This window comes from Cenococcum geophilum (genome assembly GCF_001692895.1).
Source record: "Cenococcum geophilum 1.58 unplaced genomic scaffold K441scaffold_3, whole genome shotgun sequence".
NCBI classification, from domain to species: domain Eukaryota; kingdom Fungi; phylum Ascomycota; class Dothideomycetes; order Gloniales; family Gloniaceae; genus Cenococcum; species Cenococcum geophilum.
The window spans coordinates 919,762-946,553 of NW_027137561.1; the positions used below are offsets into that span (position 1 = coordinate 919,762).

Sequence of the window (26,792 nt, forward strand, 5' to 3'; positions counted from 1 at the left end):
AATTGCCCGAACAACGAGGGCCCTCCGGTAATTAGTCTCGTCCAGCAAAGGCTACACAAGACGGGCCAGACCAGCCCTGACCCGCCAAGCCCGGTCGCCAGAGGACAATGCAATTTGCATCCTTCCCAGCATCGCAAACGTGACAAGTCCATCATTTCTCTCGTCTCCCCTTTTTTTCACGCTCGTCCCCAGGCTGTTGCGCCTCCCCGTGCCTCGCGCCGCGCCTCACCCTCATGTGACACTTCTGCCGCAACGAAACGGGCCGCAAAATGAGTGAAGTTGAACAGCTCGCGGCCCTTACTACCCGCTTTCATTATTTGGTCATTTCCCCTGCGTGGAGGCGATGGGTCGAGCGGATGGGCGACGAGGATGTGCCCCGCGATCAACCCGCCGTCGCCCGCCAAACGGCTGCGGGCATCCAATCCTGTGGCTGACCGACGTCGAGTCTAAATCAGCCGTATCGCTTAGAAATATTCGCTGGCACCTAGTGGCCTAGTCGGCCTAATAATTATTAATTTCTAGAAATTCTGGTAAACCCTGAACCGAGATTAACAAGAATTAGGAAACGAGCGCTTACCCAAAACGCTGACTGAAGGCGGTCCTTATGCCCCCATTCCGGAGCCTCTTCGTCATTATCTTGCTGAGCGCCGCGCCGCCTATGGAACGAATAATGAATAAGGACAACTACGGCCACATGATTTCTTCTGCACAGGCCTGCATAAGAGCAAAGCACGCGAAAGCGGCTGGCGTGTTGCTTGCTCGGCATTTTCCGCCATCACAAGGCACAGAGCTGTTCGCCGCCTCTCTTTTTTTTCTGGGGTGGGAAAAAGCTCTAAAAGTCGAAAGATCGCCGAATTGTGGCGAGATGCACAATGCTTTACGCAGCCTTTTTTTTGGGTATCGGCAGGCGGGATCTATCGCACATGGACCAGCACCACTACCCGAGGTTGCCATGTGGTAACTTAGCATCCACTTCCGGCCTAGTTGTGGCGTACACGTATCGTGGCTAGGTCGGTGGCGTCAACCATTAGATCGCTTCCAACACATCTCCAGCCTGAGCCGACGGCCGCGTACTCGTGCATCGACCGACTACCAGAAGGTGCAAGCATCTCGATCGCTCTATGAGTAAGAGAATCATGCCACCATGGGTGATCTAGATGCAGCTGAAAATGAGTGCGCGAGCTGAAAGCGGGGAAATTGTTACCTCGTACTGGTCGTGTGCGTACTATTATGCTCCTGTCTCCAAGCACGGGTGATCGCGTTCCTTATCATCCACGGTGATGCTGATGTGAAGCGACCGCGTTTTGTGTTAGCCTATTTGCATTATTCAGTCATGACTGCTATCTCTGGGGGATAGGAAAGATATGGCATAAATACGATGCGCTTTTTGCGAACAGAAACCAGGGCATTCGCGATCCTACATATACTCGCAAACCGTGCCGTATATCTAACTATTCCATGTCTAACAGACGGAAATCAAAGAAATGCATAGCTGGGCCAAAACATGGGTGATGGTAAATGGTCTGCGAAATGCGCCATGGGAAACGTGCTAGCTAATTAGGTAATGTCGCAGCCATTTTCTGTTGCATGTGCATTCCTGCTGCATGTGTATTTCCGTTGCACGTGCGCCTATCTCCTTCATGCCTTTATTGGGCTGGTGCTCTTCCAATACCCGAAATCTTCTCCACTTCCGGCGTCTCCTGCTTACGGGCTCTCCGAGCTTTCATTTTCGGAGTTATTCCTCGCATTTATATTGGTAGCCATGCGGCGTTTAGAATAAATCCTGCTAACCTCTCGCTTGCTATGTCTGCGTTGGTCGCTGCTAGTCTCGGCGCTTGAACTTCGTCCACTTCCTCCCTCTGCCGCTCTAGCTGCAGCTAATGCTACCGCACTGTTCCTAAGACTGTTCCGTTGCTCTACCAGACGCTGTCCAGCAAGGTAACCTGTATTGTTACTCGATCTTCTGTTGGACATGGTCCGACTAGTCCTTCTAGAGTCATGGTGAACGGCTGTGACAACGCTTTAGAGAGAACTAGGGCTAGACTCTCTATGCCCAGGACCATCGTGATGAATGGTCGTTAGAAGGCTGGGACCCGAATCCTCTCGCAAACGGGTCATCGAAGGCTCATTTAGCGGGCTAGGGATCTTCGAGGGCTTGCGAGCTTCACTACTAAGTGGGGGAGGTTTACTGACAGATGCCCCAGCGCGTGGTGTCTCAGCATCTGATGAGAATGAATAATCTCTCAGCTTTAAAGGAGGCGGGTGGTACATGGATGCGCTTTGATACCGTGAGGATATGTCTGTGTCGTCTCCAGGAGCAAACGAGAAATGGCGATGACGAGAATGGCCCGAAATCAACCAAGGCTGTGATCGAAAACATTTGAGACGCCGCTCATGGCTGTATACTGCACTGTCCACTTCCAACTTGTCAGACTGAACCATGATTTTCTCGAGGCTCCAATTCATCCACTCCGGCGCAGATACCTGTTTCTGCAATTGCTCTCCACCCAATATGAGATTCATCAACTTGGGAAATACAGTTTCAATTTCCGCCCCATATCGTCGAGCTACGACCACTGCAAGCGCCGAAGGGCCACTACGAAGTCCTCTTGGCCTCTTGCATCCAATATTGAATGAGCCGGTTCGTCGACCTCGTCTGGTAGGGGATCTCCAATTGAACTGAAAGTAGAGTACCCATCCGACTGGTCCCCGGCGTACCCATTTTGCAAGGAATTAATGCCCTGCGATCGAGATGACTCGCTTTCTGCCCTTTGTGACAGTGAGTGTGAGTAGTGTTTATGTGGAGGTCTTCCAAATGGCAAGTCGTAATGGATATTTGTGTTCGAAAACGTCTTAGACAGTGCAGTCATTCCAGCGGATGGTGAGGATGAGCGATGGATAAGAACTAATAAAACATGTGAGCTCCGTTCTGTAGTCGGTAAGTGTAACAATATTTGAATCTTTTTATACCTTTTTGGCCCTGCGTCATAGCATCTTGATAGATCTGATCCCTGCTCAAGAACTCATATGCTGTCTCGAGCTTCTCATTAGTAGGTGACTTATGATGCGTCCGCTTTCGTTTGATGACACTATCCTGTCTCGTCCTTATGAGTTCTGTCATGCCTTGTTTTCCTCTTGCGATAATAAGCTCCAGTCGTCTGATTTCTGCCCTGTATCCAGCCTCCTCCGTCGTCCACCGTTCCTCGGCTTCCTTGAATCCATCTAGCGTCTGCTGAAGCAATTCCTCAATCTTGTCCTTCTCAAGCCTTAAACCCCGATAATCTTCGAGTAGATGCAACAAGCTGCTGTTCTGCTGTATTGGGAGGGTTTTATTAGGGCTGTCAATGAGGGTAGATGATATAGATTCGAGGACTTGCAAAGAATCCACCTTTGGTTCGTAGATAATGGGCTCTCCCAGAGTGTCCCAAAAATTGCGCGAGAACCCCTCAGGCTTAACTGGGGTTGTAATTGCAAGATAATTCGAAATGTACTTGGACAGTTTAGGTCGTTGGCGTGGTGTCGGGATATCTGAAGTGGAGCCATGCTCACTATGGCGATCTTCAGTGTCTTCCACTATTAGTGTTTTGGAACGAGTAGGCCGGATCCTTTTTCGCTGTGTATGAATGTCTGTCATAATGGCGACTGCCGTAAGGTCTTTGTCACTAATTGGTATTATTGTTAATGTTTCCGCCTTCTTCGGAGCTACTAACTATAACCCAAAGATCACGGAGTCAAGGTTGTGAATAGGCGGCTACCACTTGTTGCATACAACACTTGGAGGTTTACTTTATTGCTAATAGATTGCGAGAAGATGTTGTTGAGTTGTCACTAAGGAATGAGTGGGGAGCAGAAGCTAAGAAATAAGGGAGGTCCCATTCACTTCGCTCTCGACTCCATCATGAACAATTCACCTTTCTCTCCGCAATCTCAATTGTCTGAATATACCACGCTCCTAATCACAGCCCTAGATGAAGTTCAGCGGCAAGAACGCCATCCGAGTGTTGATGTACTGTGGTGCCTTTACGATCAGTCGATCGTAAGAAGCCTTTGTAGAAGCTTCTTGGGGGGTAGATGCGGTATGCATTCCGCGGTGGAGGCGTGGGCTCGACTTCAAGTCCCACCTCTGTGAAATTATATATATATATATATTATTGATTCTTGTTTAACGTCTGATGCGGTCCCCATCTGGGTCCATGCAGACTAATACCGTTAAGTTAGGTACAAAAAACCTCCAAGGGAGACGTGAGAGGTAATACAGTATACACTCCCCCAGGTAACACCTGTACTACATCAACGGGAGGAAAAACACCGTTAGGTCGCTGCTCTGAGACTCCTGTAAGGGAGTGTCCTGATTGCCTATCTTGCCCTGTCTGCCGTTCGTACCATGTTTCCGTGCTTTTGTAGATTGCCGTAAGATTGCGTTGTGTGCCTGCCCTTCCTGTCCTATATACGTGTATACACGTCGCCTGCGGTCCTCCTGCTTGCAGCATAAATCCAGTCCTGTATGACCTTCCACCCCAAAGGAACAGCGGGATAAACTAGGTGTCTTGTCCTAGGGCCCCAACCTAGGTCCCCTATCTCCTATCTCCTGCATCCAATAACATGCTCAACCTAGTATTGTACTCGCAGCTAAGTGCCTACGCTGCCGACGATATCGGAATAAAGCTAGGCAGATTAAGGCGTAGAGGAAGACGAAATACCGAATGCCGTGCGTTTGGTAAATCCAGGCTGTCGGGTAGGGTGGTATGTAAGGCGGGTGGTTGAGAGGCTCATCACAGGCCTCCCACGAGGTGTATGTAGATCGATTGCGCGTATAGTAGCTATACCGTATAGGAGGAAGGGGACGCCGGAGGTAGATTGCCGTGGTTCGATGGCTCGAAATCGTACGTTAAGGGACGTAGTAGCTGTGTTCTCAAGTCTCTGCTGGGGTTCACCCTCCCAGCAAGAGAAATTTTCCCGTCGCCACCACGTCGCGGCGCCCGCGATGCGCTGCCGTACGTACGTCTCTGCGTTTGCTCTAACAGTCTATTGACACGATCCTAATGGAACACTAATAGTACTGCTAGGTTCCCGGGCTCCACCGCGTGGAGGTGCAGAGGCCGATTTCATGGAGCCGATTTCATATATATATGTTTTTCCACTTTTCAATGTTTGTTGCTGGATGTAGACTTCGTTCGGTGTCAGTGAAAGGCGAATTTCGTAACCGGATTAAAAACATACAAAACGAAAAATGACATCTCATTTTCCACGAGGGCGATTTAGAGGGATCTGTTTTATATTGCGTATGATGTATACTACCATTAACGTGCTGTCTGGTAGTTAGTTCCACTTGATTCTACGAACAGCTTTCGTTTTACAATTACTGAAAACGGAGGACTGACGGAAACTCAAGGTCCCTTGCCCTCTAAATAACTCTATTCTGGTCGCTTTATAAATAGTAGTGCGCATACGGCCTTGAAATCTTTGTGCTCCAAGTCACTCCATTGTGGACGACCTCTGCCGCACGGATCCAAGAACCAACTCCCGCTCGGCACTTATACCTATTAAAAAATAGCTGTTATGACGATGACGAACTTGCAATAAGTCGTCTATAGTATCCCATCGGGGCTATGTGTAGCCTTAGTCTCAAAGTCTTGGTCTTGAATTCATGTGAATGCCTAGTTTCTCCAGGTAACGCCTATGTACAGTACGTATTGCAAGAGTCGGGGTAATGGAAAGAAGTTTACTTATCCTGTCTTATACTGGAAACTGTACTCGAGAATCTTATACAATAGTTGAAGTGACTAGTTACTTACTAATGCGTCGCTTTCGTGGCGGAGAGAGTGCCGAAATGAGTTTGTGATATTGTCAACCTATAAAATGCGTCCTATTTGGCTTCGCCAAAAGGGCCGGTCTTTTTGGGCCAATTGGGCGTCGACAGATATTTTAGTCATAAAATTTTAGAGACCTAGAGTTTCGAGAGGATTAAGGTTCATGAGTGCTCCGATATGCCTATACACTCGAAGTGTTATTGTGAAATTATAAGGTGGCGGAACAGCGCTCGGCGGGGGAAAGGTAGTTGCGTGCCACTGCAATAATTTCCGAATCGCCATCCGGATTAAGATCGGATGATGACCAGTAGAGCTCCCGGCATGCCTAGAGTCCGCAAAAAAGCCTCGGCTATCTAGGCCATAACAAGACAGATGAAAAATTTCAAGAAGATTTTCGTAGTACAGTAAACCCCCCTTATTACGATATGGGGTATATAACGATATATATCTATATTACGATCTACACCCCTTGATCAAGCCTTTTTTGGTATAATATTACGATAATCTGACTTTTGACGATATCGTTAAGGTGGCTCCACCAAAATCGTTGTAACCAGATAAGATTTTGTATGGGAGAAGCCCTATTTAGCCCGTACAATGGGTGTATTATACCCTTTTAGGGTGGTTTGCCTCCTTTTTCCTGCTTATTAACACATCACGTGACAATTTTGTATAACAATACCATTGGTATTACGATATGCTCGGCCGCAAAAATGGTATCGTACTAAAGAGGTTTTACTGTAGGAATGTTCGTGATTAGGTAACAGAGGTTGCTCTACATTAAATCCGCCAGCGAGTGGGAAATTCCGCTTGGTGTCTTGAGTTTTCCCTTTTCCTGAGTAGCTTCGTCTCATCGGATGCGATCCCCCATATACTAGCACCAAAGAATATTCGACTACTAGATAATTACCTCTTAAGCAATTTTCAGTCGTTGGCATGGTGTATAGAAGTCATGAATGAGGTGACGGTCTTGCAAAGGTTTCCATCACATGCCTGACCCACAGTAAATTTGAATAAGATTAGGAGTAGAGCAAAAAACGGTGAGGTTCTTCGGCACTAGAAGAAAATCTTAACTATTACGAACTACTGAATTTTTGACGTTAAAATGGAAGCGGATCCAGAAAGGGATATCTGCGTAGAGCGATAGAAATTCTGATAAGCTTCGCTGCAGCTTTATCCCTAATCCCGAGCGCATATAAAATCGAAGATTCGGCGGTGGGAACGGGAACGAAGCAGGGGTAGAAACAAGATATGGCCGATAGGACAGGAGAGGGACAGTTGATCGTGGGCAGCAGAATCCAGATATTCCTTGATACTCTAAACGGCGTCCTCTCCTCCGTAGTTAGGAACATTTCGGGATTATTAGGAATATGACGGCTTGACTGAGATGTCGCTGGATTATCAATTATCAAGATGGCACGGCTGTAGAAATCTGGCGAGCGATCGGTCTGCGGGCGTTTCCTTTTAGCAAGTTCTTAAGTGCTTTGCCGTCCCTGTCGCGTATGTCCGAATGAGGTTTAGCGCAGAAGCACACTCATTTCCAACTTCCAACGTCCTTCCTTCGCATCTCTGTCTTCTCAATTCAGGTTGATGCTCTTTTTGAGCTGTTTGTTATGATCCTCCTGAAGGGGATGATGTCTTCTTGGAACCTTGCGTCGTGATTGATTATTTAAGCACGGATCCTCCACCGCCGGTTTCAGCTTCGTTCGGGCTCTGTTTCATGCCGAGTCCTCCTTGGAGATGAATTTTTCGAATACTCCAGATGCTAATTTCAAAGGTTTGAAATGAATTACGAATACTTGTGGAGTTTGTAGGTTGAGTGTGCTCTGTCTTGTCACATTATCTCTTCGCGCAGCTCTGATGGAAAAATGATGGCGCTTCCCAAGATACTTGGCTTCATTATCCTGAAGTCTGCGACAGAGACGAAATGGGAGGCTGAATACGACATTCATGCCTTGTAGCGTAGGCGCTTGCAATTCTCGGACCCCTGAGCTTCTAGCAAGATGTGACACGTAGATTTAACCTTAAAAGTTACCTCGCTACAGCCTCGTTTCCAAAAATATGGGTCGAAATCAAGCAGCTGCAATATTCAAGCCAGCCCATAGGTCGATCTTACCAGATCTCACTCAGGTTCATTCCCGGGCTGGCTTCAGGCGCGAATGGCGGCCGTCCTGATCCGGTTTCACGGTCAAGCCGGATACCGCATCGGTCTCAATCTCTAGCTATCCTCGTCTCAACGTGCCGTGTGCTTTCAATGCTTAATCTTGGCAGTCTGGGCATCATACAAAAGACCATGCTTCCCTCGCTGGGGCTCTCTTCTATCCTCCGCATCACCTTTCCAGCAAAGTTCTATTCCGTTATTTCTGCTTCAGTCACGTTCCTTTGTCGCCGGCCGACCGTTTACATTCTCTCTGATCAACTTCATAAAGCCTTGTTCATAAAGCTATACCAATCACTTCACTGTCGCCAAAATGAAGTTCACCGCTGTCATTGCTACCATCCTCTCTTTGGCTGTCTTTGCCTCCGCAGCACCAATCTCTGAGCCAGCTGCTGACGGTATGAACTGCTCTTGATTCTTACCTGGATACTTCGGGAAACTAATAGAGTGCACATAGATATTGCTGAACGTCAGAATCATGGAATGTGTGTAAAGTCGGACGGCACCGACATCACCGAAATCCCTAATTGCTAAATGTACTACATCACTGATCGAAAGAGGGGGGCCAAATCAAGCGAGAAGAAATCCCTGGAAAAAAGACTCAGCTTCACAGCATGAGGCTAAGTTCTGGAGGAGAAAAGCTTTTAGGGCCTTAGAGGCGTATTGGGTTGTAATTTTACCCGCATTTTTACCCGCATTTCAAATAAAAAGACCGGATCCTATTACGAATAGCAGTAATCATTCGTGGATCTCAAAATCGTGGCATTTGCTATGGTGGTGAATTTTAAGATTCTTGCGGTGCCCACTGAAGAAAACAGTCCCAGTCATTCAGCTTTAAACAAGCAAATTTGAACAGAAGAAATATAAAATAAACCAACAACCTCTAATACAAGCGTAAATATAGTTATCTCATTTCCTACATCTTACCTTGCCTTTCTCCTTCCCTTTTCCTCTACTCACCGCCTTCCTAGCCGCACTCTCCCTCCTAAACACCAGATTGCCCTCCAAATACTTTCTGTCCAAACTACCACTTACCTCTCTCGCAAACCTCGCAAACCCACCGGCCTCATAGAACGTCTTAACCCACTTCCTCACAATAGCTTCATTTCCATCCCTCCACCTATTCTTCTCTATCCTCTCCACAGCCCTCCCCATCAGCCCCGTCGCCCTCATCCTCACCCTCCCCGCCTCCGCTGTTCATCCGCACCCCCCTCCCCGCCCAAGCGCCAGGAATAATACTTCCTAACATCCTCCTGGACGCCAACATCCCGCAGCACATCATCAAGCAGATGATCTGCATCTTCCACCCTCCCCCCCAGCAGCGCCCGCACGTCCGCCGTAGTTGCGCGGTCACAGAAAGCCACCAGCGCGGTAACGACCTCACACCAAGCCACGATCTCCAGCAGCTCCAGCGTCCCGCGATGCTGGCGGAACTCGACAGTCCGCTTGCGCGGCACCGCTTGCGCGGCTCCGCCGGCGATGCTGCTGTCGAAGTCGTACGCATGGCCGCTGGCGCGGCGCGCGGCTTGCGCGATCAGGTCGCACCAGGCGAGCGGGTGGGAGGCGGAGCCGCTGCGGCGTCGGGCGGGCGGGCTGGCTCTGCGCCGGCGGAAGAACTGCGAGGGCGTCTTGTACGCGGGCTCGTGCTGCTGCGATGTCGGGTGCATTTCGCTGAGCAGCCGCTCGAAGCCCGTCACTATCTGGAAGAGCTTGCTGAGGGTGCTGAGGGGGAAGCGGTGGTTCTGGCCTTTGCCGGCCCGACGTGTACGTGTAGGCCGCGGATCTCGTTGACGAGGAGGCGGAACGGGAAGGTGGGTTCGGTTGTGTTGAAGAGTTCGTGGAGGACGTGCAGGATTTGCTCGAGCTCGCCATGCCAGTCATCGTCGCGGGGCTGATGAGCTCGACGTCTTGCACGAAGTAGTCTTCGGGCAGCTCGGTGAATTCGGAGGGTAATGGCGTTACGCTTGAGTCGCTTGTTACGGTCCAGTTCTCGTAATGGCCGTCTTTACTGACCGTTGAAAGGAACATCTAGTAAGCGATGCTGGAGGATTTGTTTTATTGCTGTGAGAGGTTTCGTGGGATCAGCAGGGTGTAGACGAGGTCTGAGGCATCCTTCCTGCCGATGGGAAGAAATTCAATCTCGATACCTAGTGTTAGCCCCGCTTTTGTTGACATAGTGCGAAGCTAGGAACGAGCATATACTAATATTTGAGTCGGCAAAAAATATTTGGAAGTGTTAGCGCCCGTCGCTGCTTTGTTTTACTGAAGTGGATTTAAAGGTGTGTAGTTAGTTCTAGGGCGTGTAAATGATAGCTGGACTACACGAGACACTGGTTTTCTATTGTTTTCTGAACGTTCTGGCATGCAGTATGGATTGAAAGGGGTAGAATAATGGATACCTGAGACAAAAGTGACTATCACAAAGAGACAAGGGACCACCATAGAGTGAAAGAACCATCACAAGGCAGACAAAGAGAGTAGCACAAGGCCATGATAATGTCATTATTTCTCTCGATCAGGATGCTGCGCAGCTATTTCGAGAACCATTCTCGGCCCAGTGAGACCTAAGCGTCCAAGAAGCGGACACGATTCTGTAGGGAACGAGAATCCATCCTAAAAAAAAAGATAGACGGAAGACGTTCTAAGGATGCTTCTATGAGGCGAAGTGATTTACTGTACTACAAGTGTGGCTCCCTCGGTTGCTTCACTTGGATCTGTCGCTTGACCATTGGGCGCGGTTTTACCACCCTCTGTGTTCTGGGGAGTTCCGCTTAAGGATGAGTTATCCTCGATAGTATCAGAGCTCTCCTTAGCCCACTTAGGAGGTTTCACCCACTCCGGATCTTGCCAAGGACCCATGTCACTCAAGGCACAGCCTCCTTCGCAGTCGCAAGTTCCGCCAAACTCTTTTGGTAAATTCTCCTTAGGGACTTGCGCAAGGAGCTCTTTCTCGTATCCACTGCCCAGAATATGTATCTTGGCCACTGTGACGGGATCTAAAAACCGTTTGATAACGCTGAAAACTCCCTGGAAACCCCATGGTGCATTGATAATGTATAGTTTACCCAGTCGCTCGGGATAGTAGTTCTGAGAAATAGCAGATGCCTGACCGACATAGCCATAGACGGAGGTGGCCTTGGAAAGCCCGACACCCTTCAGGTCCATGATTGTGCAGCAGGTTTCTAAAAGGCACCCAGATTTTCGGGAGCAGGCAGGAAGACGGGGGTCAGCGACCTTCTCGTATTCGCAGACGAGATTCTGCAGCATACGATCACCAGTAGTGATCTTGTACATTGCATTGATGTCAACCTTGCCAAGCTGCTCGATATATACTGGTCGTCCATCCTGAGTAGAGTCAGCCATGTTTGAAAGGGGGTTGTTCCTGTTCATGCACATACTTTATCAGTCTTGTGATAGAATTGCGGATAGTATTGGGAGACTTCAGCCTTCTCCTTGTATTCAAAAGTGCGAATAAGGTGGTCTACACCACCTCCAAATTCTTTCCGCCATTTCTCGCAGTCGAGGAACCTGAAAATGCGTCAATGGATATCCAAATAAGTCACGAGTACGTGTGGGCATACATCTGCTTCGCTTGTTCAACGTTGAATTTCCTCGCGCGTAGAAATCTCAACTGTGGGAATACTTGGGTTAGCGACTTTTGCTGTAGGTCAAAATCTACCGGAATAAAACGCACCATACTCAAAGTATCCAGTCTTTCCGTACATCCAGCTGCCTCCAGCATAGAGCGTAACTGAAACACCTGCGCATCTTGTTCTGGCGTTGTGTGACCAGGGTGGCCGGGCTGTGGGGTAGGGGCTGTTGTTGGGTAATCGTAGTCGTCGTATTTAGGGTCGAGTTTCATTTCAGGGTTTGCTGGGTTTGCGGTCGCCATGGTGGGCAATTCTCTCAAATATGCGGTGAATGTTGGGAGGTTAAAGGGGATATTATAGAGGGAGTGGGAGGGAGTGAATAGGTTGTAGCGTTTGGGGCGCAGGTAGACCTTGTGCTGTGAGGTTTCATGAATGACGGAAGTTTTGGCTGGGCAGAGCAAAGCACGTGGAGGCATTCAGCAAACCTTAGGCGAGGGTCGAGACAAATGCTAACGACGCCCCTGAAACCCTCAATAAACATCACAAGTGACACAGAATCGTCTTCGTGTGACATATTCGGCCAGCTGCACAGTGTATATACGCATGGTTCTGCACTGCTTTAGGGTTTTACGTAGCCAGGTACCCATGGAACAGTAGCCATGGCTAATCATCAAGCCCCAATAAAACCAAAGAACAACCCGCCACAGTGTGGCGGGGTGAAACTTCCCCTGACCGTACACTCGGAGTTGCTTCATGGCCTTCACTTTCACCGCAACTTCCTGGGAACCTTCAGAAAAATCTGCACTGGATATGTTCAGACCGAATGCTAAGCTCGACCGATATCTGATCATGCACGAATAGGAGTGTCTTCAAAATCCTCACAATCCAGGACTTTTGACAGGCTATGAACCTGAGAATCCATAGATTCCGATTGCCCGAAAGGCCTGAAGTGTGACTGCTACTGACATGCTATGTAATAGCTTGCTTTGGACATTCCCCTTCCCTGCACCGATGTACACGTTTTGGGTTATAGGTTATCCCTTAGCACGTCAATTCGGGTCCAATTGTTATCGATAAGATCCAGCCAATCAATTGAACTGCATATAACGCCCGTACTCAGGAATACGAAGCTTTTGATAGAGGCCAAACTCCATAGTATTTTAATATATAAGCTTATTCTTTGAAGTTGAGTCGCTCAATATGAGGTTACTAGCACTTATCCTTTCTGCAGAAATTCTAGCACGAGTAGAAGGCATTGCGGTAGGTATTTGTGCGTTTTTGAAAACGGTGTTCCCGCACGGACCACTTACTCGTTGGACCCTGACGTGCTAAGGGATAAGGGTCCGTCCTCTATTCGGATCTCTCCTGTTGAAGAATCCTATCCTTCTGAACTCTTGCTTCTCGCAATCGTGTGATGCTAGAATAAGACCCACCAAACTCATGGATCCTGTAGACGTCGCTTGATGCGACAACCGTGCGAGTATATTCTATAAGTTCATGATCTAGTGAACCTCCCACGGCTAGAGAGTCGTCAAAATAAGCGAAGCCTTCAGCTAGAGGAATTAGCCATAGGGTGAATTTAAGTGACATAGTAGACCTCCATTGGCCTTTCAGAACTGGGCATTGTTGCGCTGACCGACTTCCTGCTTCTGTAGGTTGTCCCGTAGCATCTTTAGATTTAGGCACTAGGTGAGCGAAGAGAACTGCAATTAAGGTCTATAGACCGCAATTACCTATCACTGTTGTAAACATCATGTGCAATACCGCCCTTGATCAAGGCTTAGCTTCATGAAGGAGCACGCTAAGCACTTGGAGGACTAGTTTGCTGAGAATTGCGTGCGTGTCAGAGTAGCCCTTCGTGCATACCTTTCCGAGAGAACTAGTAGATGTTCTCCCCGTTGAATGAACTACCTTGGGCTCTGAGCTAAATATGCGGTGCTTCTACCGACAAAGGACCCCGCTGGAAAGATAACCCATTGTCGCTGTCCGAAGCTGCGGAAGTTGCAATCTTGATAAATATGGTAAATATGATCCATGATTGCGCTTTGAGCCCTCCGGTCATCACGGTCACCTTAAGGGGTGCGTAAGCTGTCGATCCAGAGACACCTAACAGACAACCCTCTCGTAACCTTGACGGCATCGCGAGGTTCCTTTGGCAAGCCGGCAATTGATATTATGTCACCTAGAAGATTGCTGTATGCATCCTTAGTAAGGAGCAGCTTGAGGTTAAATCAAACAAGCATCCATACAGTAGTTACAAATACTGAGGTGGAGCTTCCATTAATGAAGATGTTGTGTCTCTGGTGAAGGCGACTCCTGCAGAGCACGTGGCTGAACTGCAGATTTTGTGCTGACAAAAGGAGGATCTGCTTACGAAGAATACGGAATTCCACTGGCCAAAGAGAGACATCAGTGAGGAGAAGTGGAAAGGAGATAAGGTGGTAGTTGCGACAGACGACATCAAATTAAGGCCGTTAACAGCGTGTTGTGAATGTTGGTGCATTTTCAGGCAGACGTTTGACACGACAAAGCCGTGAACCGACGGCGCTTTTTTCGCAAACCCTTCCTAATTGGGTCGACCCTCAACAGAGCTGAAGCGTCACGTATAACGACGATGATGGCGTCTCGGTGGCCCATTAGTATTGTTTAAGAGATCCTTGTAAATCCTTTGGTCGTCTTGGAAAGCCCCAACAAGACATCCTGCTTTTTATACCATATCTCCTTTGCACCACCACCTGCCTTTGCCACTTTCTCCTCCGTATACCTACGGGCGTAAAGTAGTCTCTTACGTGCGAAGGATCCCCGCATTCCCGCGCTTACGAAGTACGACCAGCTCTTATAGTATCCAATGGCCGATACATACGACCAGCTTTCCCAATCGTTGGGGGTGGCGCCGGTCTCGCCTTCACCATCATCAACTTCTGAGCGGAAGTCGCAGCAACCAAGGATACGCCGGAGGAACCGATTAATCACATCATGCCTTGAATGCCGACGTCGAAAGCTCAAATGCGACAAGTTGCAGCCATGCACCAATTGCACCAAATTCTCGCGGGACTGCGTCTTTCTGGCCCCTGCTTTGGACCCTGCCGGCCAAGCCAAGCTTGCTGAAGTCAAGGAGAAGATGGGTATGTTGGAGAGGACTCTGGAAGAAGATGTAGCACGCAGAAGAAGTGCGCCGAGATCGACTGACGCGTCTCATTCCCAACTACCTGGGCAAGACGGAGGTGACAGTGCCGACGAACTTACAGCGCCCGAGGATGAACGAGATCTCGAGCCAACACCTCTGGCAACCGAGGACGCAGCGTACTATGATGATGCAGATGATGACCTGGTGGATCTGGGCGTCCAATTAGGAAAAATGAGGATTACCGAGAGAGTTGGCGGTTTCGTTAGACCAAAGCTATCAGAGGAGGTGAGTAGCGCTGATTAACTTAAGACGGCTCAGTATGCTAAAACTCATTTCACCAGCTCACGGAGGCCCTGAAAGAGGTCCCTCCTCAAGAAGAGTGTGACAAGGATCCATCCTTGTACCCAATGCGGTCACCAGCTGCCTTTCTGGTCCCTGGACGTGAATATGTGGCTCCTTCATCGGGCTTCTTTTTTGCACCAGAGCCGCGACGAACTTCTTTAATGCAGTATCTACCTACAAAGACTACGGCAGATAAATTGCTGCGGCATTATTGGGAAGCAGTACATGTCATAGCTCGAACCGTTCACCGTCCTTCGTTTGAAAGACAATACGAGACGTTCTGGAGAAACATCTCCATGGGCATCGAGCCTCGGGTATCATTCCAAGCTGTCGTCCTTGCTACAATGTTTTCCGCTGTTATGAGTATGTCAGAAGAAAAAGTGCTTACAGACTATGGCGTTACAAAACAAGAGTTGGTGGAAAACTTCCGTCAGGGAACAGAGACTGCACTCTCACGAGCAAATTTCCTCCGCACAACTAAACTGGAAACATTGCAGGCTTTCGTGATGTATCTGGTGGGTCAAACTACACTTAAACTAAAGATTCGAGATCCGCTGACTCCTCAAGATACCGCTATGTCGTAGTGAAATCTCGCGTGCTCATTCTGCTCTTACCGGCACTATCATACGCCTTGCAGAGTGTATGGGCCTCCATAGAGATGGATCGCATTACGGCTTAGGGTCAGTGGAGATTCATGTCCGTCGGCTAGTCTGGTACCAAATATGCTTCCTCGATATTCGGACTTGCGAGTCGACAGGCCCTCGGCCTCAGATTCGAAGAGAAGACTTCGACACGAGGTTCCCATTGAACGTGGACGACGCGGACCTTGAGTCACCATTTCCCCCAACGGAAGACTCGCCGCATTTCACTGACATGACCATCACACGCATGCGATTCGAGTGCAATGAGATGCACCGCCTAATCTGGATGGAAAGGCCGCGGATTGAGAGAAAGAAAACCACCTTGACTTCTCTCCTGGGCAAGATTCAAAACTTCCGGAGCGCAATGGAGAAAACATATCTCCCCATGTTAGATAAGAAGATACCTCTCCACTTTATGGCAATACAAATATACGGCGTTTTGTCAACAAGAATGCACGTCATGGTTTTGAGCAGGTATGCCAGCAATCAGCATCGCTTGATGCCAGAACGTCTGAGGCAGATTATGCTGGGCTCCGGTGTTCTTTTGCTAGAGCACGCTATGACAATCGAGACGACTCCTGCTTTGAGCACCTGGGTGTGGTATCAGGGTATGTATCCATGGGCTCTCTAGCCCCTATTATACCTGCTATATGATAACATTAACTAACCCCACCTAGGTGCCCTGCAGCAATACCACTCAGCTCTCCTCCTCCTTGGAGAGCTCTATGCCAAACCGCGCGATCCTGCCGTCGAAACACGCGTGTGGCGCTGTCTTGACTTCGCTTTCGAGCTACCACCAGCGCTCAGTGGCGCCGAGAAGTCACGCATGATCCTCGGCGAGCTGCGCGACAGGACCGAAGTGTACCAGAGCATCCGGCGGGTGCGTCCGCCAACCACCATGAGCGCGCCCGTGGGCCCACGCATCCATGCGCACGAATACCAGCGGAACCAGGAGCGCGCGCGGCGCTCCAGCTCCGTAGCTTCGTCGGGTGCGAGCGAGGCGGCGGCACCGGCTCCTGAGATCCCGGGTTTCGAGTTCAGGGTCACTAGTATGGCTGTTATGGGCGAGCAGTTCTATGCGCCGCCTGGCCCGATGAGTCCACAGAATAGCTCGGACACGAGCAGCAACATCAACCCTACTGGGTCGGGCAGTGGTGGGAGTCCCGGGAATGACCTAATGCTGGATATTGACTGGGTAAGTCTCTAACGTTCCTCGAATTCTTCTCTCTGGGCTTTAGTGAACTTGATTCGTTGTGACTTTAATGCTTGCACTTTTTTAATAACACCCCCAACACCCCCCAGAAAAACATAGAGCATAAATAGCTAATGTACCGTTGTAGAACGAATGGGACAAGCTCTTTCCGCCTAACATCAACACAGGCGATATCATGATTCCTCCATTCAGCTTCCCCCAATTCTCACCCACAGATCTACAATGGGGTACTTAATCTCAACCTACCAATGACTCATGACTATAAATAAATATCTTATTCATGTCAATTTAGGATTAGTTATTTGGTTTGGCTTGTTATGGATTCTTGGATGAGAAAAATACTTTTTGCTGGAACGCCGGCTACGAATTTTACCCCACTCTGCTTTTCTTCGCTGGACTGAATTGGATGATTACCTCAGCCTATATGTACTGTACATTACATAGTATATAAACTCCCAGTTGTCTGACTTTCCTGCTTCTATACTGACGCTTACAGTCGGAGTTTATTAGTAACTAGAATCCATGCCTACACTCATTGATATCAAAACGATTGAAGGGGAGGAATGGGAAAGGTGATAGCAGAGTGGGACGCAGAATGACACGGTTAGTGTCTAGAACCGGAGAGAGTTGATGGCACATTTGACTAAAATGGGAAGATAAGGATCTCATATGTATTTCCCTTGCGGGTCGAGTCTTTCCATGAATTCCATCGACTTCTCGTACCTACACAGCCATGGTTAGTGCACGAATTCTACTAGGTCGCGAAAGTGAACCTACATCGTAAATACTATACCACCGCTAAGAATCAGTCTTCCTAATCGTGGAACAGCACCGGCCCAGAATGTGAGAAGGCCCTCTTCTTTGAATATCCGAGCGGCGCAATCAAAGCTATTTTTATATAGAGAGCGAGCTTCTATAGATTGCATGCTGTTCGATATTAATTATTTGCTCCCGAAACGGTCGCCGGTGTGCTCGGGCGATAGCANCATGACTTACCGAGTCTTTACCGTATCCAGTGGCATAGTGGTATACACAGTTATCACGCCCGCTGTTCCGCCTATCAGGAATGTACTTATTGCACCGAGTTTCTCTCCGGGCGCAACGTACGCCTGTGCCATTTGCCGTAGCGTGGTATAACTCGAGAATCGCACTGCAGAGTTTGCGGCTTGTCTTGCGGTGGTGGGTACAAAGCCTTGGAAGAAGCCTCGTATGCCTTTTTCTTGCGCAATGATTTTAGATCCATGCAGGAAGCCGCGCATGCGAGGATTAGGGGATTTGCGGTCGTCGATGCTGGGATCAGAAGGGTAGATTAGGAATAATACCTGGTAAAGATATGGTAGGAAGGCTTTACAGTTGTGTCTTGATGCTCTCAAACGGTGTCACGGCTAATAGCGATTCTGTGGCGCCTGCTCCGAAACCCGCTATTACGTTCACTGGTCCTGAAACTTTGCCTTCTGAATCTGCCAATAGCGCTTTATATGTGTCGAACGCGACAAACCCTGTCCTTCTGTATTAGTTCAGCCGCATACTATGCGTGTAGAGTAGCATCGGTAGCCTACGTATCCCTGCCTTCAAAGAATTGCCAATTATTAGTGTCGTACATCCCGCGTACCACTGCTTCCCAAACGGCGGCCACGGGAGCTTCTTGCCGTCTGGTAACCGTCTATTAAGCTGTGTCCGAGTTTTGGCGACTATATGGGGGTTAGGAGGTTTGGTTAGAAGTAGTAATGGGCTGATGATGTTTGCGTACATTCGGCTGGATATGTTATTGCTAAAGGCTATTATTAGCAGAAAGCTTGAAAGGTAGAGGGAGAAAAACTGTACAGATTTCCACAGCGCCAGCTGTTGCGCCGGCGATGATAGACCGCAAGGCACTGGGCTGAGGAGGTTAGCCGATGAAGCCCGATAAAGGATGAAGAAGTTGTGTATACCTTTTTTTTTTCAGTAGTAGCCGTAGACATCTTCCTTGACTGTACGGTGGGGAGGTAGTAAGGGACACCACTGTCTTGTAGAGAGGAAGTAGGATAAACAGGCGGGCCTATTAGAAATATACTCTAAAACTAGTATATTCTAATATATCGCTGTTCTTAAGGAAATGTCATAACTGGTGGGGAACAGGTAGAATTAGGATTGGATAGAACTTTTAGGACGAAATAATGACGTCCGTGGTTTGGAACGAGACAATTGAGATCGCGCGCGGTCGTCTAACATCTAATCATTAGTTCAGTATGTTGCGCGCAGGTGGAGCCGTGCCATGGAGCTTATTCAATTGGAGTGGGCTGCGAGGGAGGTGTAAAATAATATTCACAAAGCTGTGACGCTCTGCACGTGACAACAAAATTAATTGACCTACGCGAACAGCATGGAAAAGCTCTTAGGCCATGCACCATTCCATCCATAACCATCGTCCTCCTTTCCTCTTCTAGCCCTTCTTCTCTCTCTTACCCATTGCATTGTTCAAGATGCTTTCTTTACGGAATATTGCGCGCTCGGCCCCTCGGTCGGTCGCCAGACTATCCGCAAAGCCTATCCTTCCACAGCTCTCCCTACTACGAACTGTATTCCAACCAGCATGGGCACAACCCGTAGCCAGACTCGCAGCCCCCTTCCACTCTTCAGTATTGAGAAGACAAGAAAGTGGTAATTGGAGCGCAAGCTTATTTTTATAAACCTTATTTTTATAAACCTATAGGCTAATTCTTACGCATAGTCAATGAAGAGCTCGTTGCGAAACTGAAATCTGAGATTGCTATAGAGGAGGACATGAGGGATGAGGACAACTATTCCACAAACATCAAGGACTATCTGGAGAACAGCCCATTTGAGGTTCGTTCAATCATTTAGGTAGCCGATTCTAGAACTGACGGGCTATTAGCTTGAAGAAAAATCTGGGCAGGAGGAGATCGTACTTACCAGAAAATTCAACGATGAAACGTATGCCTTGGATTGTCTTTTCGTATGGACTCATACTTACCTTCCCTAGTATCCGAGTCACCTTTACTACTGCCGACCTTGCGAACATGGACCAAGATGCGGATGAGTTAGAGGACCATGCTATGTATGACGAGGAGGGCGAAACCATGCAACAATCAGCAGGAGCCAATACGAAGGGTGCTGTGAACCAGGGCCGAAGTAGTGGGGGCAACATCAAAGTTGCTCCTGAAGATAATGTTTCCCCCACAGACAGGCCAGAATTAGACGATGAGATTGACGAGGATGCCCGTGAGCCAAGCTTCCCGGCTCGCGCCAATATTAAGATTGAGCGGCCAGGCAAGGGTGCTCTCGCCATCGAGGCTGTTGCTCAAGACGGCGACTTCGTCATCGAGAACTTATACTACTTCCCAAGTGCTAACCTGGCCGAGCCAAAGACCGCGGAGCAGGACTGGGAAAGACGAGCATTGTATACTGGCCCTCCATTCGGTAATTTGGATGAAGACCTACAGATTCTTCTCGAGAAGTACCTCGAAGAGAGGGGAATCAACACTCGCATGGCACTGTTTATTCCAGACTATATTGATTATAAGGAGCAGAAGGAGTATCTAAGGTGGCTGAACAGTGAGTGAATCAGATTCATTTCGCCACAATTCTTCAAACTAATTTCATTACAGATGTCAAGTCGTTTGTTGAGTGAGCCAGAAATGTCATGAGGAACGGTAGCTTTGCGGAAGTAATACTTGCGCTGTATTATTGTATTTATGTTCGACCTTCTTTCTAGATTCTGATGTAGCGTAGTACGGCCGTGTACATTAGCTAAGGGGGGATTGCTTAGGGAGGCATGTTGCGTAGTCTGGATTACTCGCAAACGTGATGCGGGTATGACCATAGAGTATCTTAATCCCCGCGAAATCGCGATTCCACTCTTCTCAGACTAGACCGGACCAGACCATCTCAAGTATTTTAGTCAACGGCTCCGCGGGTTCAGCTTTGTCTTCCCCAAGCTCAGGCTCAACTTTCTGCAGAAAGTACATCTGATGTTCCTGATGCATCCTACACCCGAGGCGTTTGCATGCGAAATCTAACAGGTATCCCCTGAATATGGATGTTGACAAACTCCACCAGCTCAATGTTGCTCACGATTGACCCTTTGGTGGAAAGCTCGATTCATGCTTTTTTCCGCTTCTTTCTATTCTCATGAACTTCATCCTGTTGAGGCCAACCCATTCGCCGTTCCACTCTCTCAACACACCAAGGTTCTCCGTGCTCTCCAGGTCAGGCAGCCAAAAACCCGATACATATTCACGGTCTTCGAGCACTTGCTTCTGCTTAAGCAGGTCCTCTCGCATGCTTGGAGGGCGTCCGGGACGGCGCTCGGCCTTTAATAGTGCAACCTCCCCATCACCGCGGTGTAGGTATTCTTCGATAAGACTTTGGATCTCCGGGATAGCGAAAGGCGAGGGTTTCTCAGTGGCTGCTTTTTGGAAGAAAAGTATCCTTTGTACTGCAAGTCACTTAGCTTCGAAGTATCCGTATTATTGCTCAGGGCTTACAATAAGGGCGATTCTGCTTCTCCCTCACAGCAGCGAGTCGATTGAGCTTGTCATCGCGAGCGCTTGCGCGCTGCAACCTGTGGGTATCTCGACTATTTTCGTGAAGAACAGTATTCCTGCCCTTTTTCTTGGCGACGTGCTTTTGCACCTTATTAAGGCTTTTGCTAGGCATCCTGACTTGGGGCTTACAAAATTTGTACTCGTAGGATGCTTGATTTCCGATATCAATTTTATAGTGGGGATTTGATCAGCCTCGACAAACTGTGGAGTTTTTCCGAGACTAGGGCGGTGAGAAGGGCTTGGCTTTCCGAATCGCGTCCCTTGCTGCGAGAGCGCGTCGTAGCCTGGGCCACAGCCTTCCTCCAAAACCCTCCAATTCTTGTAGATTCTTTCGTCTTCACACCTGACTGGACCTTGTCTTATACTCGTAGAGAGTCTTAAACGTAATGGCCGTGTAGCATCTCCTAAAAAGTTGTTATTGTTTGTGGCGGCCTGCTCATCAACATGGGCATCTCCGGTAAGCAAATCTACTGTACTGGTGGCAGTACCTGACTTCGGAATAGGCCTTCTTCCCCTCCTCAAGTCCATTCATAAGCCATGTAACCTTAAAGCATTTGCAGGCCGAACCATCGGTGTAGATGCCTACGGGTGGCTCCATAGAGGGACCGTTTCCTGCGCCATAGATCTGGCGCTTGACAAGCCGACGACCAAGTTCGCTTACATTACTCTTCAGACTTTATATAGAGCTTACAAGCCACTAGATATGTTGACTTTGCCATGAGCCGTGTTCGAATGCTTGTCCATTTTGGCATAACACCATTTCTAGTTTTCGATGGAGACTACTTACCAAGCAAAGCAGGAACGGAAAAGGAGCGCGCAGGCCGCCGAAAAGAAAGCAAAAAACTCGGTCTGGAATTTCTCAAGCTCGGCAAGACCTCTCAAGCGCATTTGGAGCTGCAAAAGGCCGTGGATGTTACCCCCGAAATGGCTCGCTTACTCATTGAGGAATTGAAACGCCACAAAATTCAATATGTCGTTGCGCCCTATGAAGCCGATTCCCAATTGGTATATCTGGAACGTAAAGGCATTATCCATGGCATCTTATCTGAGGACTCGGATCTTTTGGTGTTTGGCGCGAAGTGCCTAATCACTAAACTCGACCAGTACGGCGAATGCATCATGATCGATCGGAGCGATTTCACGGCTTGCCGGGAAATCAGCCTAGTTGGATGGACAGACGCAGACTTCAGGTGCATGGCGATTTTAAGTGGCTGTGACTACCTTGCAAGCATCAACAAAATGGGCCTAAAGACTGCTTACCGACTACTTAGAAAGCACAAGACGGTTGAAAGAATTCTACGCGCGGTCCAATTCGACAGCCAGTTCAAAGTGCCGCCAGGCTACTTGGATGCATTCATTCAAGCGGAGATGACCTTCCTCTACCAATGGGTTTTCTGCCCGATTGCCAATCAAGTCGTCAATTGCACCGATCTGGAGCCAGGAGTTGACCCACGGCAAATGGACTATATCGGACAGCATGTACCAGCAGATATTGCAATTGGGGTTGCCTTAGGTGATTTGAACCCTCACACCAAAGAACCTATCGTCGTAGACACAAGGAACAAGGCCCCATCCAGGCCCCTGTCCCTCTCCTCGAATAGACAAAACTTAATGCAGACGCCGGATCTCAAGAAAACAAAGTCCATTGATACTTTTTTCAGGCCAAAGCGTACGCCGCTCGCAGAGCTTGACCCTAACAGCTTTACGCCCTCACCAAGCCAACGGAGGCTGTTGAATGAGAGCCCAAGACCATGGTCTGCTGTCCCTGCGCCATCGCAAACACAGTCAGGCGCACGTCCAACTTCGTTTCCGTCCTCAGCTCCACAGCCCTCTCGTAGAGCTATATCCGAATCGTGGGCTAGAACATCATCGGCACAGCACCCCTCCAAACGGCAACGCCTGTGTTCAGACACTACAGCCTCTACACCCTACGAGGGCTCAGCCAGGGTTGAATCTGGTAGAAGTCGATTCTTTACGCCTAATTCAGCTGAACCAAGCCCTTCTCTCCGAACAGCGAGTACCAGTAAAAAGAGCCCAAAAAGGGAATTCAACTTGTGGTCTGATGACTCGATTGAAGCAGTAATGGCCGAATTATCTGATTTTGAATATTCCCCGCCCAAAACTAAAAAGAAGATGTCAGTATTCACGGATGGCTCCCAGCCCATATCCGAGGCCGGAACGTCTCAAGTTACAACTACATCCCGAAGCACATTGGATCAATCACAAGACACAAGCGGAACACTCACACCTGCTACTTCTTATGACAGCCCGGCCGCGAGCGAAGAACCAGAACCAACATTGTTCAGCGCTCACCTATCAACAGAGGTGAAGGAACTTCGGACGAAATTCTCCTATCAGCCATGCGCTGAAACATCTACAGCACCGACCTCTAAGCGGCCCAGAACAACCACTTCCTCAAGCAAACAGCTTGGCTGTACTTCATCGGCACTAGTGTCAGAGTTGACACCGAAATTTTCCACAGCAGACCGCCTCATATCGGAAGGGAACTCTCAAGGCTCGCATAGAAGCGGAAGGCATATGAAGGTTGCGAAAGCAAGGCTTATTGTAACGACCACTGAACAGGAGCCTGCTCAATACACTGACAAAGCTGCGCTCAAAACGAAATTTCCCGAAACAGCTCTAAGCAGAGAAAACTCGTCAGATGAACAAAACCTTCCATTAGAGCTTGAAGATTCTGCATGGGCAGCTATGGAGTCTAAGATAGTCATTCCTGGGAGCGAATCCGGCGATATCGAGGACGTTGCGGCACCGGAACCTGTGCCTGCAACGGAAGCTAAACACCTTAAGGGCAGCGAAGACTTGCTTGTCCCTGACAGCGAGGGGGATGAGAGTGATGGATCGGAGAAGGTGAAAAAGGTGCTGGATTTAGGAAGGTTCGCCTTTTCGCAGAAGTAGGTTCGGTACTTACAGAAGCGCTGCGTTCTGCTCTGGCAAGGCAGGACATGGCGTTAGGGTGAGATTGATCAAGCTTATAGAGCTCAGTAAGTCGTTGGTATCTTTATGTTCTAGGTCTTAAATAAAGAATGATGGCTTCGAAATTCTGGAATTGGGATGTTGACACAGACGAGGGCAACGGTCAGCGCGGAGTTTGTGGATTATGTTATCGGTTGAAGTCGATACCAGCATGTACATGTTTTATACCCGACTGACCTTGAAAAAGGTCTGCAGCATTGAATTGTACTTGTTCACACTGCCAGGAGCCATACATTCGCCGTAATATAGAGGTCATTATCGTGCATACGTTGGCGGCCTCGAATTTCTTTTTCAGACATCCCTCCCGCACAATTACACAGGGAAAAGTCGCACGGGCTCGCTTTATATGTTGGCCACTTTGACTTCAATAAGCCAGCTTTCACACGTGCAGCCGAAAAGGTATAGTTATGAAATGCATTCCTCGATCACATTCCACATTCAAAAACTGTCAAAACACCTAGGGACTCTCATTTGACTCAAAACTTATTTAATTTCTCATTTATTATCAACCATATCACGAAGCAAGCAGACGCCACTAAATGCTAATTTTTATTGCAGTCTACGACTTCAATTGCAATCGATTGTCGTTGAGCACTATGTGACTTCAAGGACTCAGCAAATCAATTGAGTGCCTTCTATCACCTAATTCAACCAGATTAGCCTCGATCAAATGCATTCCCAGATCCTTCTTGTTTGCAACCGCCTCTATCAATTTCTTCTAATTCTTTGTCCTCAAACTTCCGCCAACCGCCGCAAACGGCTAGCGCGTAGCAGGAGCCCTATTTAATGAGCAAGCCCTTGTTCCCTTTACTCTTATTCTACGCCAACTGACACAACTCGACTGGTTTCCGACCGAAATTCCCAAACTGCATACGCTAAGCTCCAACTTTCCGGCCAAAACTGCCACCATTTATAACACTTCATACACTTCATCAATGGGACACTCTTTCGATTCAGGCGAAATGGATCCCAGAAAAGCAAAATCACCCGTACCTGGTATTTTCGCCTCCAGGACGCGCTCCCCAAACTCCAGGCTACCCCTTCCGCGCGTCCGATACGAAGACGAATTTCCCGGTACGCTACGGACGTCAAAGCCGAAGAGAACCACAAAGAAAGCAGCGGCTTCTAAGACGGCAACCAAGAAGACTGACACGAAAAGTAAGGTCATCAAGGCGCCTCCCAAACGAGGCCCCAAGATTGCGTTGAAGAAGAAAACGCCGGCTAAAGAAGCAACAATCAAGAAGACTCCTCCCAAGAAAGCAACGAAGGCTGGCCCTAAGACAACGACCAAGAGTACCAGCAAGACAGCAACCACGCAGAATGCTACGAAAAGTGGTGTTACAAAGCCTCCTATCAAGAACGTGGGTCGGAAGACTGCTGATAAAGCCACACGCAAAACCTTAGGTCGAAAAAGTTCTAATAAAGCCACGCGCAGTAAAGGTGAATACCAATTCCCAGATATTGGAGTTACTTGAGACTGTGACAAGTCTGGGTAGAAGCTTACGGAAGCAGGGAAATAAGGAGCGAGTGGGTCTCATTCACCTCACGACCTGAGCGGTGGCCCGCTAGAGCATGCGATTTAATGCGTAGAGGCAGAGAAAGAATTGGATTTGATATGGACTCAAGCTCATACGAGCTGTACAGATTCTTCAACGTGCAGGACTATCTTGCCGTCTTTTATAGACAAAGGGTGATAAGAGAGGCAATCTATGATATCTCAGATAACCGACAGGATATCCCGGTGTCCTGCTAAACAAGGATCGTATCCCAGGGTGCACGTGGAGATGATGTCCCATTTCTTTATTATGCTTTTTACTCTAGTCGAAAAAAAGTTTTCTTCCGTTTGTTCCTATATGGCTTTGTCCTTTTCCTCTCGTAGTAATTCAGATCTCGTTCTCTAGCTATCATTATCTTTAGGCTTATGTGGCTAGCTCCACCAGGCTTGTGCATGTCCGAATCGGTACATCTTACGTTTGGCGCTTGATACCTCCGACAGGATTATAATAATTGCTGAGTGACTTTGGGCTGGGAAGGATGTCAGGGAAGCAAGCCCCCACTATACCTCATGTAGATTCATATAGATCTAAATCATCTATATTTTACTAAGTCGTGCATATCGTGTATATATGGATCTCCTGAAGTAGCTCTAGAGAATCAAGATGCGATTGATTAACCTATTTTACTTTTCTGCCATTTTAGCATTTTCTAGCATTTCTAGCATTTTCTAGCATTTAGCTGCTAAATGCTAGAAAATGCTAGAAATGCTAGAAAATGCTAAAATGGCAGAAAAGTAAAATCAGATACTGGTAAATTTTTTCCTGACGTTAGGGATATCCTTTAGCTATACGTGTTAATACTTTTTTTTTATTT

At 48.3% G+C, this 26,792-nt stretch overlaps 10 protein-coding genes across 10 annotated transcripts; 5 read left to right on the forward strand and 5 right to left on the reverse strand.

Annotated features, from left to right (window-relative positions):
• Window positions 1-1,754: 1,754 nt before the first annotated feature.
• On the reverse strand, window positions 1,755-2,651 carry K441DRAFT_651768 (uncharacterized protein). Its single transcript, XM_067647248.1, has one exon. The coding sequence runs from the start codon at window positions 2,440-2,442 to the stop codon at window positions 2,023-2,025; it is 420 nt and encodes a 139-aa protein (XP_067509135.1). The 5' UTR covers window positions 2,443-2,651; the 3' UTR covers window positions 1,755-2,022.
• A 5,630-nt stretch (window positions 2,652-8,281) lies between these two features.
• K441DRAFT_536963 (uncharacterized protein) lies at window positions 8,282-8,502 on the forward strand (the record flags this gene model as incomplete). The annotated part of the gene is made up of 2 exons (XM_067642446.1): window positions 8,282-8,366; window positions 8,426-8,502. 2 exons carry the CDS (start codon window positions 8,282-8,284, stop codon window positions 8,500-8,502), a joined length of 162 nt encoding a protein of 53 aa, XP_067509136.1.
• Window positions 8,503-9,348: 846 nt separating this feature from the next.
• Window positions 9,349-10,111, reverse strand: K441DRAFT_724742 (uncharacterized protein; the record flags this gene model as incomplete). Its single annotated transcript, XM_067654112.1, has 1 exon — window positions 9,349-10,111. Exon 1 carries the CDS (start codon window positions 9,994-9,996, stop codon window positions 9,349-9,351), a length of 648 nt encoding a protein of 215 aa, XP_067509137.1. The 5' UTR covers window positions 9,997-10,111.
• A 106-nt stretch (window positions 10,112-10,217) lies between these two features.
• K441DRAFT_626574 (Sec14 cytosolic factor) lies at window positions 10,218-11,997 on the reverse strand. The gene is made up of 4 exons (XM_067646137.1): window positions 11,663-11,997; window positions 11,550-11,599; window positions 11,367-11,496; window positions 10,218-11,313 (listed from the first exon to the last, which is right to left on the reverse strand). The coding sequence occupies exons 1-4, from the start codon at window positions 11,858-11,860 to the stop codon at window positions 10,639-10,641; spliced, it is 1,053 nt and encodes a 350-aa protein (XP_067509138.1). The 5' UTR covers window positions 11,861-11,997; the 3' UTR covers window positions 10,218-10,638.
• Window positions 11,998-14,234: 2,237 nt separating this feature from the next.
• K441DRAFT_156401 (uncharacterized protein) lies at window positions 14,235-17,333 on the forward strand. Its single transcript, XM_067640227.1, has 5 exons — window positions 14,235-14,970; window positions 15,027-15,542; window positions 15,595-16,276; window positions 16,346-16,863; window positions 17,009-17,333. Exons 1-5 carry the CDS (start codon window positions 14,407-14,409, stop codon window positions 17,114-17,116), a joined length of 2,388 nt encoding a protein of 795 aa, XP_067509139.1. The 5' UTR covers window positions 14,235-14,406; the 3' UTR covers window positions 17,117-17,333.
• Window positions 17,135-18,842, reverse strand: K441DRAFT_724746 (mitochondrial tricarboxylate transporter-like protein; the record flags this gene model as incomplete). Its single annotated transcript, XM_067654113.1, has 8 exons — window positions 17,135-17,604; window positions 17,659-17,808; window positions 17,878-18,171; window positions 18,233-18,380; window positions 18,441-18,572; window positions 18,632-18,652; window positions 18,706-18,760; window positions 18,813-18,842. The coding sequence occupies 8 exons, from the start codon at window positions 18,840-18,842 to the stop codon at window positions 17,547-17,549; spliced, it is 888 nt and encodes a 295-aa protein (XP_067509140.1). The 3' UTR covers window positions 17,135-17,546.
• Window positions 18,843-19,343: 501 nt separating this feature from the next.
• Window positions 19,344-20,444, forward strand: K441DRAFT_535998 (mitochondrial glyco protein; the record flags this gene model as incomplete). Its single annotated transcript, XM_067642397.1, has 4 exons — window positions 19,344-19,521; window positions 19,592-19,707; window positions 19,757-19,815; window positions 19,865-20,444. The coding sequence occupies 4 exons, from the start codon at window positions 19,344-19,346 to the stop codon at window positions 20,442-20,444; spliced, it is 933 nt and encodes a 310-aa protein (XP_067509141.1).
• Window positions 20,445-20,951: 507 nt separating this feature from the next.
• K441DRAFT_626585 (uncharacterized protein) lies at window positions 20,952-21,540 on the reverse strand (the record flags this gene model as incomplete). Its single annotated transcript, XM_067646138.1, has 2 exons — window positions 20,952-21,319; window positions 21,369-21,540. The coding sequence occupies 2 exons, from the start codon at window positions 21,538-21,540 to the stop codon at window positions 20,952-20,954; spliced, it is 540 nt and encodes a 179-aa protein (XP_067509142.1).
• A 254-nt stretch (window positions 21,541-21,794) lies between these two features.
• On the forward strand, window positions 21,795-24,344 carry K441DRAFT_692476 (uncharacterized protein; the record flags this gene model as incomplete). The annotated part of the gene is made up of 3 exons (XM_067652575.1): window positions 21,795-21,885; window positions 21,932-22,079; window positions 22,130-24,344. The coding sequence occupies exons 1-3, from the start codon at window positions 21,873-21,875 to the stop codon at window positions 24,342-24,344; spliced, it is 2,376 nt and encodes a 791-aa protein (XP_067509143.1). The 5' UTR covers window positions 21,795-21,872.
• An 871-nt stretch (window positions 24,345-25,215) lies between these two features.
• K441DRAFT_724764 (uncharacterized protein) lies at window positions 25,216-25,897 on the forward strand (the record flags this gene model as incomplete). Its single annotated transcript, XM_067654114.1, has 1 exon — window positions 25,216-25,897. A coding segment is annotated over one exon (682 nt), but the record flags the coding sequence as incomplete, so codon positions are not given.
• Window positions 25,898-26,792: the final 895 nt, after the last annotated feature.